General features: G+C 35.0%; 1 protein-coding gene across 1 annotated transcript in view; it reads right to left on the reverse strand.

Moving 5' to 3' along the window:
- Positions 1-302: 302 nt before the first annotated feature.
- The window catches only part of SLC12A2 (solute carrier family 12 member 2), a 65,350-nt gene continuing 53,335 nt past the window's right edge, over positions 303-12,317 (reverse strand). Inside the window, exons 20-27 of the mRNA XM_082075234.1 lie at positions 10,952-11,092; positions 10,236-10,283; positions 8,587-8,709; positions 8,311-8,422; positions 7,653-7,739; positions 5,263-5,398; positions 4,160-4,227; positions 303-3,226 (exon numbers count right to left, since the gene is read on the reverse strand). Of these exons, the coding sequence (XP_081931360.1) occupies positions 3,091-3,226; positions 4,160-4,227; positions 5,263-5,398; positions 7,653-7,739; positions 8,311-8,422; positions 8,587-8,709; positions 10,236-10,283; positions 10,952-11,092 (851 nt within the window). The 3' untranslated portion in view covers positions 303-3,090. The remainder of the gene's footprint in view (positions 3,227-4,159; positions 4,228-5,262; positions 5,399-7,652; positions 7,740-8,310; positions 8,423-8,586; positions 8,710-10,235; positions 10,284-10,951; positions 11,093-12,317) is intronic.

Consider the following 12,317-nt stretch of genomic DNA (forward strand, 5'->3'; position numbering starts at 1 on the left):
AGTCATGGAAAATTTTAGTGAGTGAAACAAGGTTTATTTTTCTTCTGCAACCACCACTGTTCCTAACCCAGTAGCAGCAAACATTCCTCCTGAGAACAAAATACTTGTCTCCTTATATGAGACACCTGAATGGCTTTAAGCTCTACTCACGGTCCCATGCAACTTACTTTTATTGCAGATTTATCAGGTGCATCCATTAAATATATTCACATATCAAATGTTATTTTCAGCAGTAATCTATTTAACTATGAACATTATTCCCTATCTCCCACCAATAAAAAAGTCTTTGTCAGACAGGACAGTTGTATTGAATTCACTTCCTTTTATTGCAGTGACATCCCCCAGGTACAAAGTATTAACTGCAATAATTACATTAAAACATTAGAAAAGCATTTGTGTGACAGTTACAGTACAGTATCAAATCTTACATCTTCAAACCAAGTGGGCCATTACCCACTGACGCTCAAATCTTTAAATTATTTTCAGTTGTTTTTAAATATGTAATGTCAGAAAAAGCATATAAAAAGAATGTATGTAAAAGGAAACCTAAATAAAAGTGAACAAATAAATAATTGATTTTCTCCAGATACTACTGTCTTTCTAAACCTATACAAAGAAACCTAATCTATAGAAGGTATGAATTGCCATGTGTAAGTGATTTCATTTTTCAAGTAATTAATAATGATTGGAATATTAAATTTGGTGTCAAAATCAAAGCAGAAGTTGGAGTGACTGCCACTAACTGGCATCTGTTGCAAACAATTAACTGTTGAAATTTTAGTGTAGCAAATTATCTTTAAACTTGACCTCATGCCTAGTGTTAGTGGACCTCTGAGAGTGCATGTGAAAAGCATCCTATGTTATCTCACAGACATTACCTTAACTATCCCCATATGCATATTTAGATATATTTTATATAATTTTATACACATATATGCATGTATACACACACTTCATTTGGTTTCTGTGTTACCGATCACAAGCAATGGTTTCCTGAATGGGCAAAAAACCTTTTAAGTAAGTGTACCTGTGCACATTTTCTATTTATTTATTTATTTATTTAAAGATAGCAGCACTAAATCCATGCCTTACTGTCCATCTGTTCAAAAGAATGTGACCCATAAAACAAGAAGAAACATAGCAATGATTCCATATTCACAATGTGGCATCCTTATTCCCTACAAAGCACTGTAAAACCTGTAATAGATACGTTGGTAAGTTTGATCCCCACCCCTCACCTGGAAGGAAACAGCACTTCTACTGCAAAATGTCTTGTCTTATAATGTTTATCACAACAAGCTGGGTTCATGCTGGAATCTGTTATCTCACACTCAGCAGCAAAACATGCATGTTTGTTTTTCTTTCTTGAATAATTTCAATTAAAAAAATGTCTCAAATCCAATTGACAGAAACAGGAAAAAAATATTTTTGCAGTTTAACCAGAACTTGACAACAGTGTATACTGCACTGAGTATTTTTATTTTAATCACAACAATTTGAAGCTCTACTTTGCCACACAATGATTATGTTTTGTTCTTCAAAAGGAATAGTTACACTTCAATTTTATCTTGTACTTAGCATAAAAATACACCTTTGCTGTGCATCCTCAAGTGAAAGTCACTCAACCACTGATAATTTAATAGCTTGTCCAATGCTAATATCAAAAGCTTGTGAAATGTTTTTAGGCAATCCTTTCTATCCAAAATATATTAGGAATTTAAAAACCAGTTCACATTACTAACCTTTATACAAAGGCTCAAGTGAAACTTCTGTGTAGGTGTTTATAGTAGACTAAATTACGAAGTTTTCAAACTATACAATGAATGGGCACAGACGATTGGCAGTTTCTTTACTGAACATAGAAAATGTATAAAGTAGGATGTATGGAATAGATCTAAATTACCAGACGATCAAACCTGAGTATTATTTGATAAGACTAACTATATTTTCTGACAATTGAATGAATTGACCTAAAAACATCTCCCCTAGTAACTAGTGGTCCTTTTAACCAATTGTTGAAAAATGCGAGAGAACTGTAGCTTTTACGTTTCATATCGGATAGCAAGATTCCACATAGTGTTTACTGTTTTCTGTTAGATAGTATCACATTGCTTATATTATCCCCATTCAAGCCTTAAGTTGAGTTTTGTTTCAAAGTAAGTTGAAAGTGACACCAAAAAGTAATAGGCCAAGAACTAGGACAGGTCATCTTTTCTTCTAATTTATGGTAAGATTAAAAGCCCCAGCCAGTAGGAGGAATTCTGGTTTCGTACTAGAGCTCAAGAGCAAAGATTGACCAGGATTCTTTATCAACATAGCTTATGTTAGCTGTGTATATCAGACTAGTGCCAAAGTAGTACACATTGTCAAATTTGAGAAAAATATTTTCTCTGCTAGTAGAATTAGTTTTAACTGTTACAAGATCTAGTAGCACAAAGTCTTGACAATGACATCAGGAATTTGCTTTAGTTCAACTGACCTGCCCCAATTCTCACCTTTAAATCTAACAGATACAATAATAAAAAACCAAAAACTTTCTTGACAATAGAAAACATACAGTACTAAGAACTAATAGCTCAATGGAAGACTGAAAAGCAGCATTCATTTTTATTGTAATGTGGAAGAGACTAGAAAGTAAAGGAAATCTGATCTAAACTCTTAGTTGAAGGCAGATTTTGACATTCTATATAAATTTACAAAATAGGATGTATGGATGAGATTTGGTTAATTTCAGAAGGCACCTCAAGGCTAAAAGGCTTTTATAAATCTATAATCCTTTCATTGATCAAAAATAAAACATTTTATTGCTGCTATTCAAATAGCAAAAAAAAAAGCTTGTCTTGTTCATCAGTCTAACAAGGAATCCTCCCCCATTAAGCAAGACTAAATTACAGAAAATATAGGATAAAACTGAACATGTCACAACTTTAGAAATACAGTGACTTTCCTTGTGTGCTTTGAAGTCAGTGAAATAGTGAAAAGATAGTCACTTTTTGCCTTTGTGATGTTAATAAACTACAGACTATGTCAGTCACTCTCCCCTGGGCACTGAAGTACAATTTCATCATAGCTGTCCTATGTGCAGTAATCTTAGGAATAGAAGGTAAGAACACTCTGATGATTCCCACGAACAAGGAGAATTGGTGGCAGATCTTTAGAAAGAGCTTCTAACCAGGCCATGTACAGTGCACTAGAAACCGCACCTTTTCGTGCAACTGGCAAACTCCTACAATGCACAAGCAAAAAAAAAAAAGCATTCAACAATTAGAAAAACCTTATGGAACACAAGTTATGTCATAGAAATATGACAGTATGATTCTGCAAAGAGGTAGATATTAAGTAAAATTTCCTTTCTGCTTGGTCGTTTTCTCTTTCGTTCCCTTCTCCCCTCCTGCCCTATCAGAATTCAGTTAATGAGTTTATATCTTAAGAAATAAAGGCCTTTACATCTGTTTACCCCTCACTTTTGGCCTCTGATCACCATTTTGTATCCAGGTAGCTTAACGGAGAATTCTCCTCAATTGAAGACAGTTTCTTGAAAGGCTCTCTGAGATTTTAAAATACAGTTTTTTCTTATGATGCCAATGCTGCAGTCTAATATTCCTTCTCACAATCCTTCCAAAACATGCCATACACTTTTCTTTTGAAAAAAACTACCGTAACTCTATTTGCCCTACTCAAACTACACTTACAGTACTACTTCATGAAGCTTGGAAGCAGGCTCCTGAAGAAAAACACAGCAAAAAACCCTATGATCTGCATTCTGCTTGTTTACACCAAAAATAATTCCATGGAAATCCATCAGTAAAATGATGCTCTAACTTGATCTAGAGAGATTTCCTACAAAAAGAAGTGAAAGAAAGGACCTGAAAGGGAGGTGAATAGTTGGCATGTGAGAGTGGAAGGAATGTGATAATCCTGGGCCATGCTACAAATGTGGAAGTAATCTCCTAAAGAGTGGAAGCATGAAGCTATACAGGCCATTAATAGGTATAGTAGCTCCATACTTCTAATAAATACTTTCTGCATTGAAACCTCTGAGTATTTTTATACTTTAATGCCAAGGCACACACTTTTCCATAGCCTGCATTTGGATATATTTGTATTTCAAATTACAGTTCTATGTTAATTAGGATAAGAGTACAAATCATTTACTTACATGACAATTATGTTAGCTGTACTCGAATGTTCTTTCAGCAACTCATTCAGCCTAATCTGGCGATAAGTCTGTAATTAAATTGAAACATGTTAAGAAGATCTTTTATAACCAACTACAAAAGTTCAAGAGAAATGAAAACCAGTTATGATTGAGTGGTTAAGTAATTTATAGAAAACATGTACTTCCACCTCAGCTTGGCAACTTGTTCACTTTTCTGAAATACTCACGGTTTTAAGCCTACGAGTAAAGGAAGCAGTAAGCTTAAAACGTGCAAATAAGCCAGCTACTATGAAAGCTAAATTTAAGATCGTTCCTCTAGTAATAACACCACCCTCCTGGAAGCAAGAACCTCCTATGGTCTCTTCAAGGTTCTTTTAACCATATTCTATAAGCTCACAGTGAGCAGGCCATACAGAAGTGAAGTCCCATCTTTACTTGGTAAGGCTATCTCCATAATGGGCCTCCTTTTTTTCACTACCCTATCTTGTCCTCACATCTGATATAGCTTGCTTAGTTATTTTCAGTTCTCTTTTTTATGTCAACTAACTTTATAGCAAACATTTTGAGTTAACCATTTTGTACAGTCCTGTTGTTCTCAGATGAGCTGAAATCTAGTTGGCCTGTGGGCTAGTGCCTGCAGAAATTATTAAGCTATCAGCAGACAAAAGAACAAATTACTTCAGTTATCTCACTGAAATGAGGTTTGGTGACATTTGTAGACATGAAGAACAGTAAGGCATCAAGCAGTTCAACAACTATAAAGGAACTGTACTTCATAACATCTTCTCCCCTAGCCCCTTGGTAATATGCAGTTAAGATACCTCAGCAGCAGCTGCTGGTCTATATTTTTCTATATTAACTGCAGAAATACTGTAGGAAAGTAGTTTAGGAGCTCACATACAGAAATGGAGAAATTTTTATTTTTTGGTAAACCATCTAAATGGTGTTGGATGCTGCTTTCCATCAATTTTTCATGAAAACAGCCATGTAAAACAGAGAATAACAAGAATTTACTCATTGATATCACATCCACATAAGCAGTAGCAATAAGAATTAGGATAAGAAGGTCAACATTTAAAATAACACTCTAAAGAACACAGAACCTTTGTCTTGTAAAGCTCAAGTTCATTATCTGTTATCCTCCACGGTTCATCCTCCTTCATTTTATCTGCAACTTCTTGTTCTTTATCATCTTCATGAAGTCGGAACGGCTCTATCATTTCTTCAAAAGCTGCGATACTGGAACGATTAAATGAAAAGCTAGATTAAAACACGTACGAGTCTATATGTCAGCAATAACTGCCATAGTTATCAGAAAGTAAGTTTTATTACTATGTAAAAATGAAGTGAACTGAATTTTTTTCACTGACAATTGAAGTTAGAACATCACATCAGCTATTTGTATACCCAGACATTATAAGTCAGCAAACAATTAGGGACATCTGTAAGAGCTTTCACTCTTCATCATGCAACTAAGGTTCCCCATGCAACTAAATAAATGTTTTAGCCAGTAAAACAAAACAAAAACGACACGAAAACACCTCCACAATTTTATTGCTAGAGTTTTACTATAATTTTTTGAAAGTTGAAGAGTACTACCTTAGAAAATGTACAGTAACTAACAGTAGCTTCTTCAGAATTAAATTTGAAAGAGGAATTTGTATGTCACTAAAACAAAAAAGCTATCAAGTCTCATGCTAGTGCCATTAGGATTTTTGCTTTGATATTTTTATTTTGCTTCTTTTACATCTTTCCAATACAGTCTGATAGCCACATTCAAATGCAAGTAACCACAGCCATCTTGTTTAGTCTTCCTGTTGCACTTGTTAGAATGAGGTGTTACTTTGAATTTAACTCTAGCAAGAACTTTGAAAGAAAATCTATAGACCAAGGAGGCATTCACTTCTACTCAAAAGAACAACTGACATTACCCTACTTTCTCTACCCATATTAGGATACTTGAACAGCAAACAATGGCTGTCACAAGTTATGGAAATATAGTAACTTTATTTGCACAGCCTCAGCATGTGAGATATGAGAAAAATAAGTAAGATTTTTAGCAGAACATACTGAAATATATGCCTTACATCCAATACTGTAACTGCATTTTGATGATATTAGATTGTTTTTTTATCAATATGACAAGCTATTGCCAGTCTTCTGTCATTACAAATTACAATGTGGCAAGTTTGACAAACATTAAAGAATACCTCTTATTGTAATATCAGTATGTGTAACGTGTTAGCTTCCATATAGTTAAACATACCCCTGTTAGAAAATGGGCATGGGGGGAGAATCCCTATTCCCCCAAGATACCCCCACACTACTAAAAAAACACATCTTTTGTTCTAGCCTTGGTGGTCTTTAATGATGTTAACTGATACAACAACTTCACCTTCATCATAAGGAAGAAAACAAATGGGATCTGCGATTTTTTGGCTGAACAAAAAGGAACAGTATTAACCATATATTTTTAACAGCTGCTGTGCAATACAATATCATCTTCCTCCACTTACTTTACAGCTATTGTTAAAGCCAGCTGGTACTTCAGAAAGGTTTTTGATATATCATGGGGAATGTACCCAGAGAGATAGAAAAAATGCTGTCAGAATAACTAATTCATGGATCACTTCTACAAAATAAAATAATTCCATGTAATTCTACACTCTCAACTTTCTGTGCATAAATACATAGCACCTTTAAGTTTACACATTTTACAGCAGCAGGCTCTGAGGAGCAAAGACATCCAAAAGCAACAGAATGCCAGAAGTACTCTACCATATTAGTTGCTTGATATATTCTATACATTTAAGAAAAGGCAATTAAAAAGCAGAATATAAAAGAATGCCTATTAGGATTTACCATTTACATAAGTTGTAAACCAGGATTTCCTAATTTGTGTGACATGTCAAATTATTCCAATACATGTGTAAGATATTTTTACAACTTTAACATACTAAATAAGACTTGAAGGGAAAGGACGATAATATTTTTATATCTGACACATTCTGTGACAAACTTGTACTGAAAGCCATCTACAATTAGTATTTTTTAAAGTTGACAATCAGAAACAACACATGTATGATGAACCCTGTGCAAACTAGAAGTCCAAACAATTAAAAAAAAAAATTCAGGCTATCTGAAGACTAATGTTTGTTACATCAAACCAAAACCCCAAGATAAAGGCCATTTAAGCTTTTATAAGCATTCCTCTCTTCAGAAAAGATAGCTCCAGACACAATTTTTTTTAAAACTGTATTTTTCTAAACACAATATTATAGTCTATGGGCCAGAGATTTCAAAAATACAAAATTCTATGTTCTTGGATGTAGGAATGATTGATTAATTTATTTAGTGAATTTTTGTGAAACACTGGATGTCACAGGAACTACTCTACCAAAACTGCTATTCAGGGGAGAGTGAAGTATTCTAAATACATGAAAGAGATCAATAATTCAACTAACAAACAAGATGGGGTTTTTTTGAGACTTACTTTTCTTTCTTTGGCTTAGTATTAATATCCCCAAGAACCATAATGTCTGAGAAGTCTATTCGAAATTTGCTGAGCAAAGTAGCCATCCTGTATCAGAAAAACAAGCCTTTATGCATTATCAGATTTTTAATTATCTCACAGGGTAAAAAGGTGCTGGGTAATAAAAACACTACTTTAAGGAAACAAACAAGCAAACAAAACACACACTTAAATCTAATAGGGGAAAAAAAACCTGACCTGGCATACAGCTATAAATCAATGGCATGCTTTGGAAACAAACAAACAAAAACCAAACATACCAAGCAAACAAGGAATAAAAACCACAAACAAAGAAAAACAAAACCACAAACCCAGCCACAACACCACCTCTTCCCCCCTTTTTCAAATAATAAAATGAAGAGAAGAGCTGTGCCTTAAAGACAGCCTCAGAAAATACCTGACAAAGAAAATGTTTGTCTGAGACAATGATGCAGAAAAGTTAATTTAACTTGAGGTATCTCATCCAAAACAATCTGGAGAAAATGTAAATTTTGAGAAAGAAATAGAATTACACCCCAACCAAAGAACAACTGAAAGAAGGCTACTAGGAAGAGAAAGTCATCTACTGTGTATCACGCTCTATTAGCATTTTCAATTAAATTTTTGTAGGTCAACTTACGCTCTTCTGTCATGATCAATTCTGTTTATTTTTCCGCCAATAAACACTCTGATCTTACAGTCTTTCCACTTCTTCTTGGTTGTTAGAAGATAAGGAATTAACAGTGTCAAACCTGCATTTTGACCAGAATTTGGAAATGATTCAGAAAATAGAGCATTGTAGTAAATAGTACAAATTTGTAATCTATATACGAGCTGACTGAAAAACACTCATTAATTCAAAATCACTTCAATAATTTTATTTTCAATATTTGTTTTAATGTATAAAGCACGTTACCTCCATCATCAAAGAGCCACCAGACATCAATATTGCTTTTGCCTTGTTTCTTCTGAAACTGAGTACTAGCATCAAGAAGTCTTTGGTCAGCCAAGTTTAAAGGAGAAGATGGACTCTTTGAATCTGGAAAAAAGTATGATGTAACTTGATTTTTAAGTGTTTTCGTTAATCACCCTGAAATTCATTAAATTCAGCTTCTAAGTATTTTGTGATATATACAATTTTATTTAAAAGTTGTTTCTTCTCCCTCACCCCAACTCCAAATTTTGATTGGATAAACTGAGCTGTATTTAGGGAGTCTGTGAACTTATAACTTCAGAAGTTAAAGATTTAAATGTCAAAGTCTTTTAGCAGACATTTATGAAATAGAGGATCTGTAAGATCTTTATACAGTCATTTGCCTGTACAATTCAACTAAACTTGCATACATAATTCAGAGCATTAGGTCTTGCACTGCTTACCACTTGCATATGACAAAACTTCCCTAAAAACATGTAGATACTAATTTACAAGTAAATACCATGTCCTAAGCACTTTTCTTCTTAAATCCATTTTTAAGTATGTGGTAAAAAGAAAAGCTACTTCTGTGTACTAGAATTTTATTTTTTGCAACAAGTACTGTTTTGCACATGTAAGGCTCTGAAACACAGTGTGGACTATTTTGTGTAGCAAAGTTATTTATTTGCTGAGAACAAGAGAACAATGTCATTTTCAAGCAAATTAATACGGGTAAATAGATATTTTTTTTTAAACGACAGAAAAAAATCACCCTTTTACCCTTAATTAAAAACTCAGTTTGAACAAGAGCCAAGAGTTTGATATTCATCTCAGTCCTTATTCTACGAGACATTTTAAAATTTAAAGTACATCTGTGACTGATTTATGTTAATACACCACTTCACTGCATACTGGGACTTCTTCCAAACTGCCATCTTGTGCTTCAAGATGCAATCTCATTTCCATTATTAAAACATAACAGCTTCTAGCGGTTGAAATTATTGAAAAAGTATTTAAAAAGTTAGATGAATCTTAGTCAAGGTAAAAACATTTGCTTAACTCATAAAAGCCTAAAATAAACCAGGAAGGGAAAACTGCTCAATTCATCTGTCAAAATGCCGTTTATTTGAACGACCACTTTCAGATGTTAATCTCACTGAGTGGCTATGTGATGCCTTCATTTGCACGCTACTGAACAATTTCAAATAACAGAGCAACAACTATGGCTTTAGAAGATCTACTGAATAAGCTGATGGTGCACTCCCACTATACCATTAGATGGTATTTCCCTTACACCCAGGATCAAGTAAGGACCCAGACAAATACCTGAGACAAAGAACTAAGCAAGCTCCTGAACACATTTCCAATGTTACATAAGAATAAAAGAAAAAAATTCCAACATTCATATCTTAGACATATACACAATCTTTTCTCACTAGCAACTTGTTCTGAGAATTTCCACAATGTTGCCATTTTTCCATAGGCTAATCCCTAAAGATGAAACACATTCCAAAGCAGATATGAAGAAATAAATTAACATTGCATGGTTGGTATTTTTCTCTCACTCATATGTGTAGAAAGAAGTACAAAAAGAAAACTGAAATTAACAATGCAAAATAATGATTTAACACAAAAAGGTGGAAAATGCCTGCCTTTTTTCAACAGTGGTTGTGTTGGAGTCTTTCCATCCTCGTCCTCCTCTGGAAGATTATTAAAGATACAAAATAAAAAGGTTAATATCCTTTATGATGTTAATGAAAACACTACTAACGTATATTAAAAAAATAGAAAATAAAGATGTAGAATGGAATGGATTTTCATACAAAGAAAAGCAGCACACAAATGCAGTCTACAAGACCCTGAGATCTATTTGTAGTTCAAAAAAAATTTATCATACTGCTCACTTAACTATTAAGTCACTCCAAGCTTTTACTTTAGAAAGATTATTGTTATGTCAGAGTATCCCAAATTATGGGTGTCTGTTAACATGCACATAATATTCTAGTCTCAAGTTAAAATACCTCCATAAATTTAGCAGCCTGCAAATCACACATAGTATATTGATATGCGTCACAATTGACAAGCAATTTTTAATGCCCATCATTAAAAAAGAAAAATCCACTGTAGGTCATTGTCTACCACCTGGTCTATTTAGGCAACTAGACAGGAAAGATTATTTTACATACTGGTCAGCTCTAAACCAAAGTACTCAAGTGATTTGACATCAAGGGCTAGGAAAGCATGACATGCTTCTGTTCCACAGACCCAAAAATTCCATAAATAACTTCTTGGTGAGGGGAGAAAGGAACTGAAGAGAAAATGAGAGAAAGAGTACAAACTCAAATTTCACCACTAACTAGCAAGTTACCTTTATGTAGAGTGGGGGTTCTTTCACTGGATGATGGAGCAAAAGCTATGCAAGTGTCTGTCTCAGCTTTCTTGCTATAATCCACTTTCACTATGATATCCTTGGCACATGGAGATTTTTCTTGGGATGACAGTAACTCTTCTTTGAGAAAGTAAAGAAACATTATAAGCCACTCAGTTGTTCCAAATGGTACCAATAGAGATATGTGACTACACAAAGATCACTCGCAGTTGGTTACACTCTTTTGCAGCTGTTATACTACAGCAAAGAAAGATGTTGATTGCATTAGCACAGGCTAAAAATAAAACAGAGTGAGCTAATACCGAGGAAGTACAACCAGGAGGGAAAAGCAAAAAATCCATTTCCATATTCCATTTCCACTCTAACTCCAAGAGGAAGATGAGCCTTACACAAGGCCCAGACCAAGTCTGTCTCACAGCTGAGGTTTTTTTCCAGGTTTGGTTTCAGTGATGCTACTTCGTAACTGTCAGAGTTAAAGCAAACTCACACAGAATCACAGAATAGTTTGGGTTGGAAGAGACCTTCAAAGGTCTAGTAGTCCAAGCCCCCTGCAATAAGCAGGAACATCTTCAACTAGGTCAGGTTGCTCAGAGCCCCGTCCAGCCTGGCCTTCAATATCTCCAGGGTTGGGGCATCTAACACCTCTCTGGGCAACCTATTAATGTACTGGACTTTCTGTCTGGCTGGAAGTTTCCCACAGGGGTCCCTCTCCCTTCCCAAGAGGCTGTTTCTCTCCACCCCGAGATGTACAGGATGCACAAGATGCCTGGAAATGCAAAGCCCTTCATTAGCAACCTGGCCTGACGTCCTCTCAGCAGTCTTCAGAGTATTTTCTTGTAAAGGCCAAGCAGGCCCAGTTTAACATATTAAAATACCAGAGGCCACAGCTGTATCCTGCAGGCTGTGGATGTCTGATGCTGTGGCAGAGCCTGCAAACTCCTTTGAGGCTGCACCACAGTGGATACTAAGAAACTCCTGACATCTTGGTGTTATATTTCCCCATCTTCTCGGCAGTGTTGTTCACCATGCAGGTTCGCTCCTTGCCATTTCTTATACACCTGTGCCCTCCTGCACACAGGGACAGGTTCTCTGCCTCTCTCCAAATCCTAAGACATTCCTATGTTTGCAGTGAAGGAACAACCCTCCTCTCTTTCAGGAAGATAACCCCCTTGCAGCATTCTTCCTCATTATATCAACCTTGATAGAGTAAGCTACAAACAAATGAGATATCAATTCAGTTGACAGCTGCTGTCCAAGCTCACAGGCTTCCTTCATTATTCTACTTGAAATCTAACTAAAACTATACAATTTGGCTTAACACCACTACCTACAAAGCATAAGTAAG

Source organism: Streptopelia decaocto, assembly GCF_964273445.1.
Source record: "Streptopelia decaocto genome assembly, chromosome: Z".
Taxonomy (NCBI): domain Eukaryota; kingdom Metazoa; phylum Chordata; class Aves; order Columbiformes; family Columbidae; genus Streptopelia; species Streptopelia decaocto.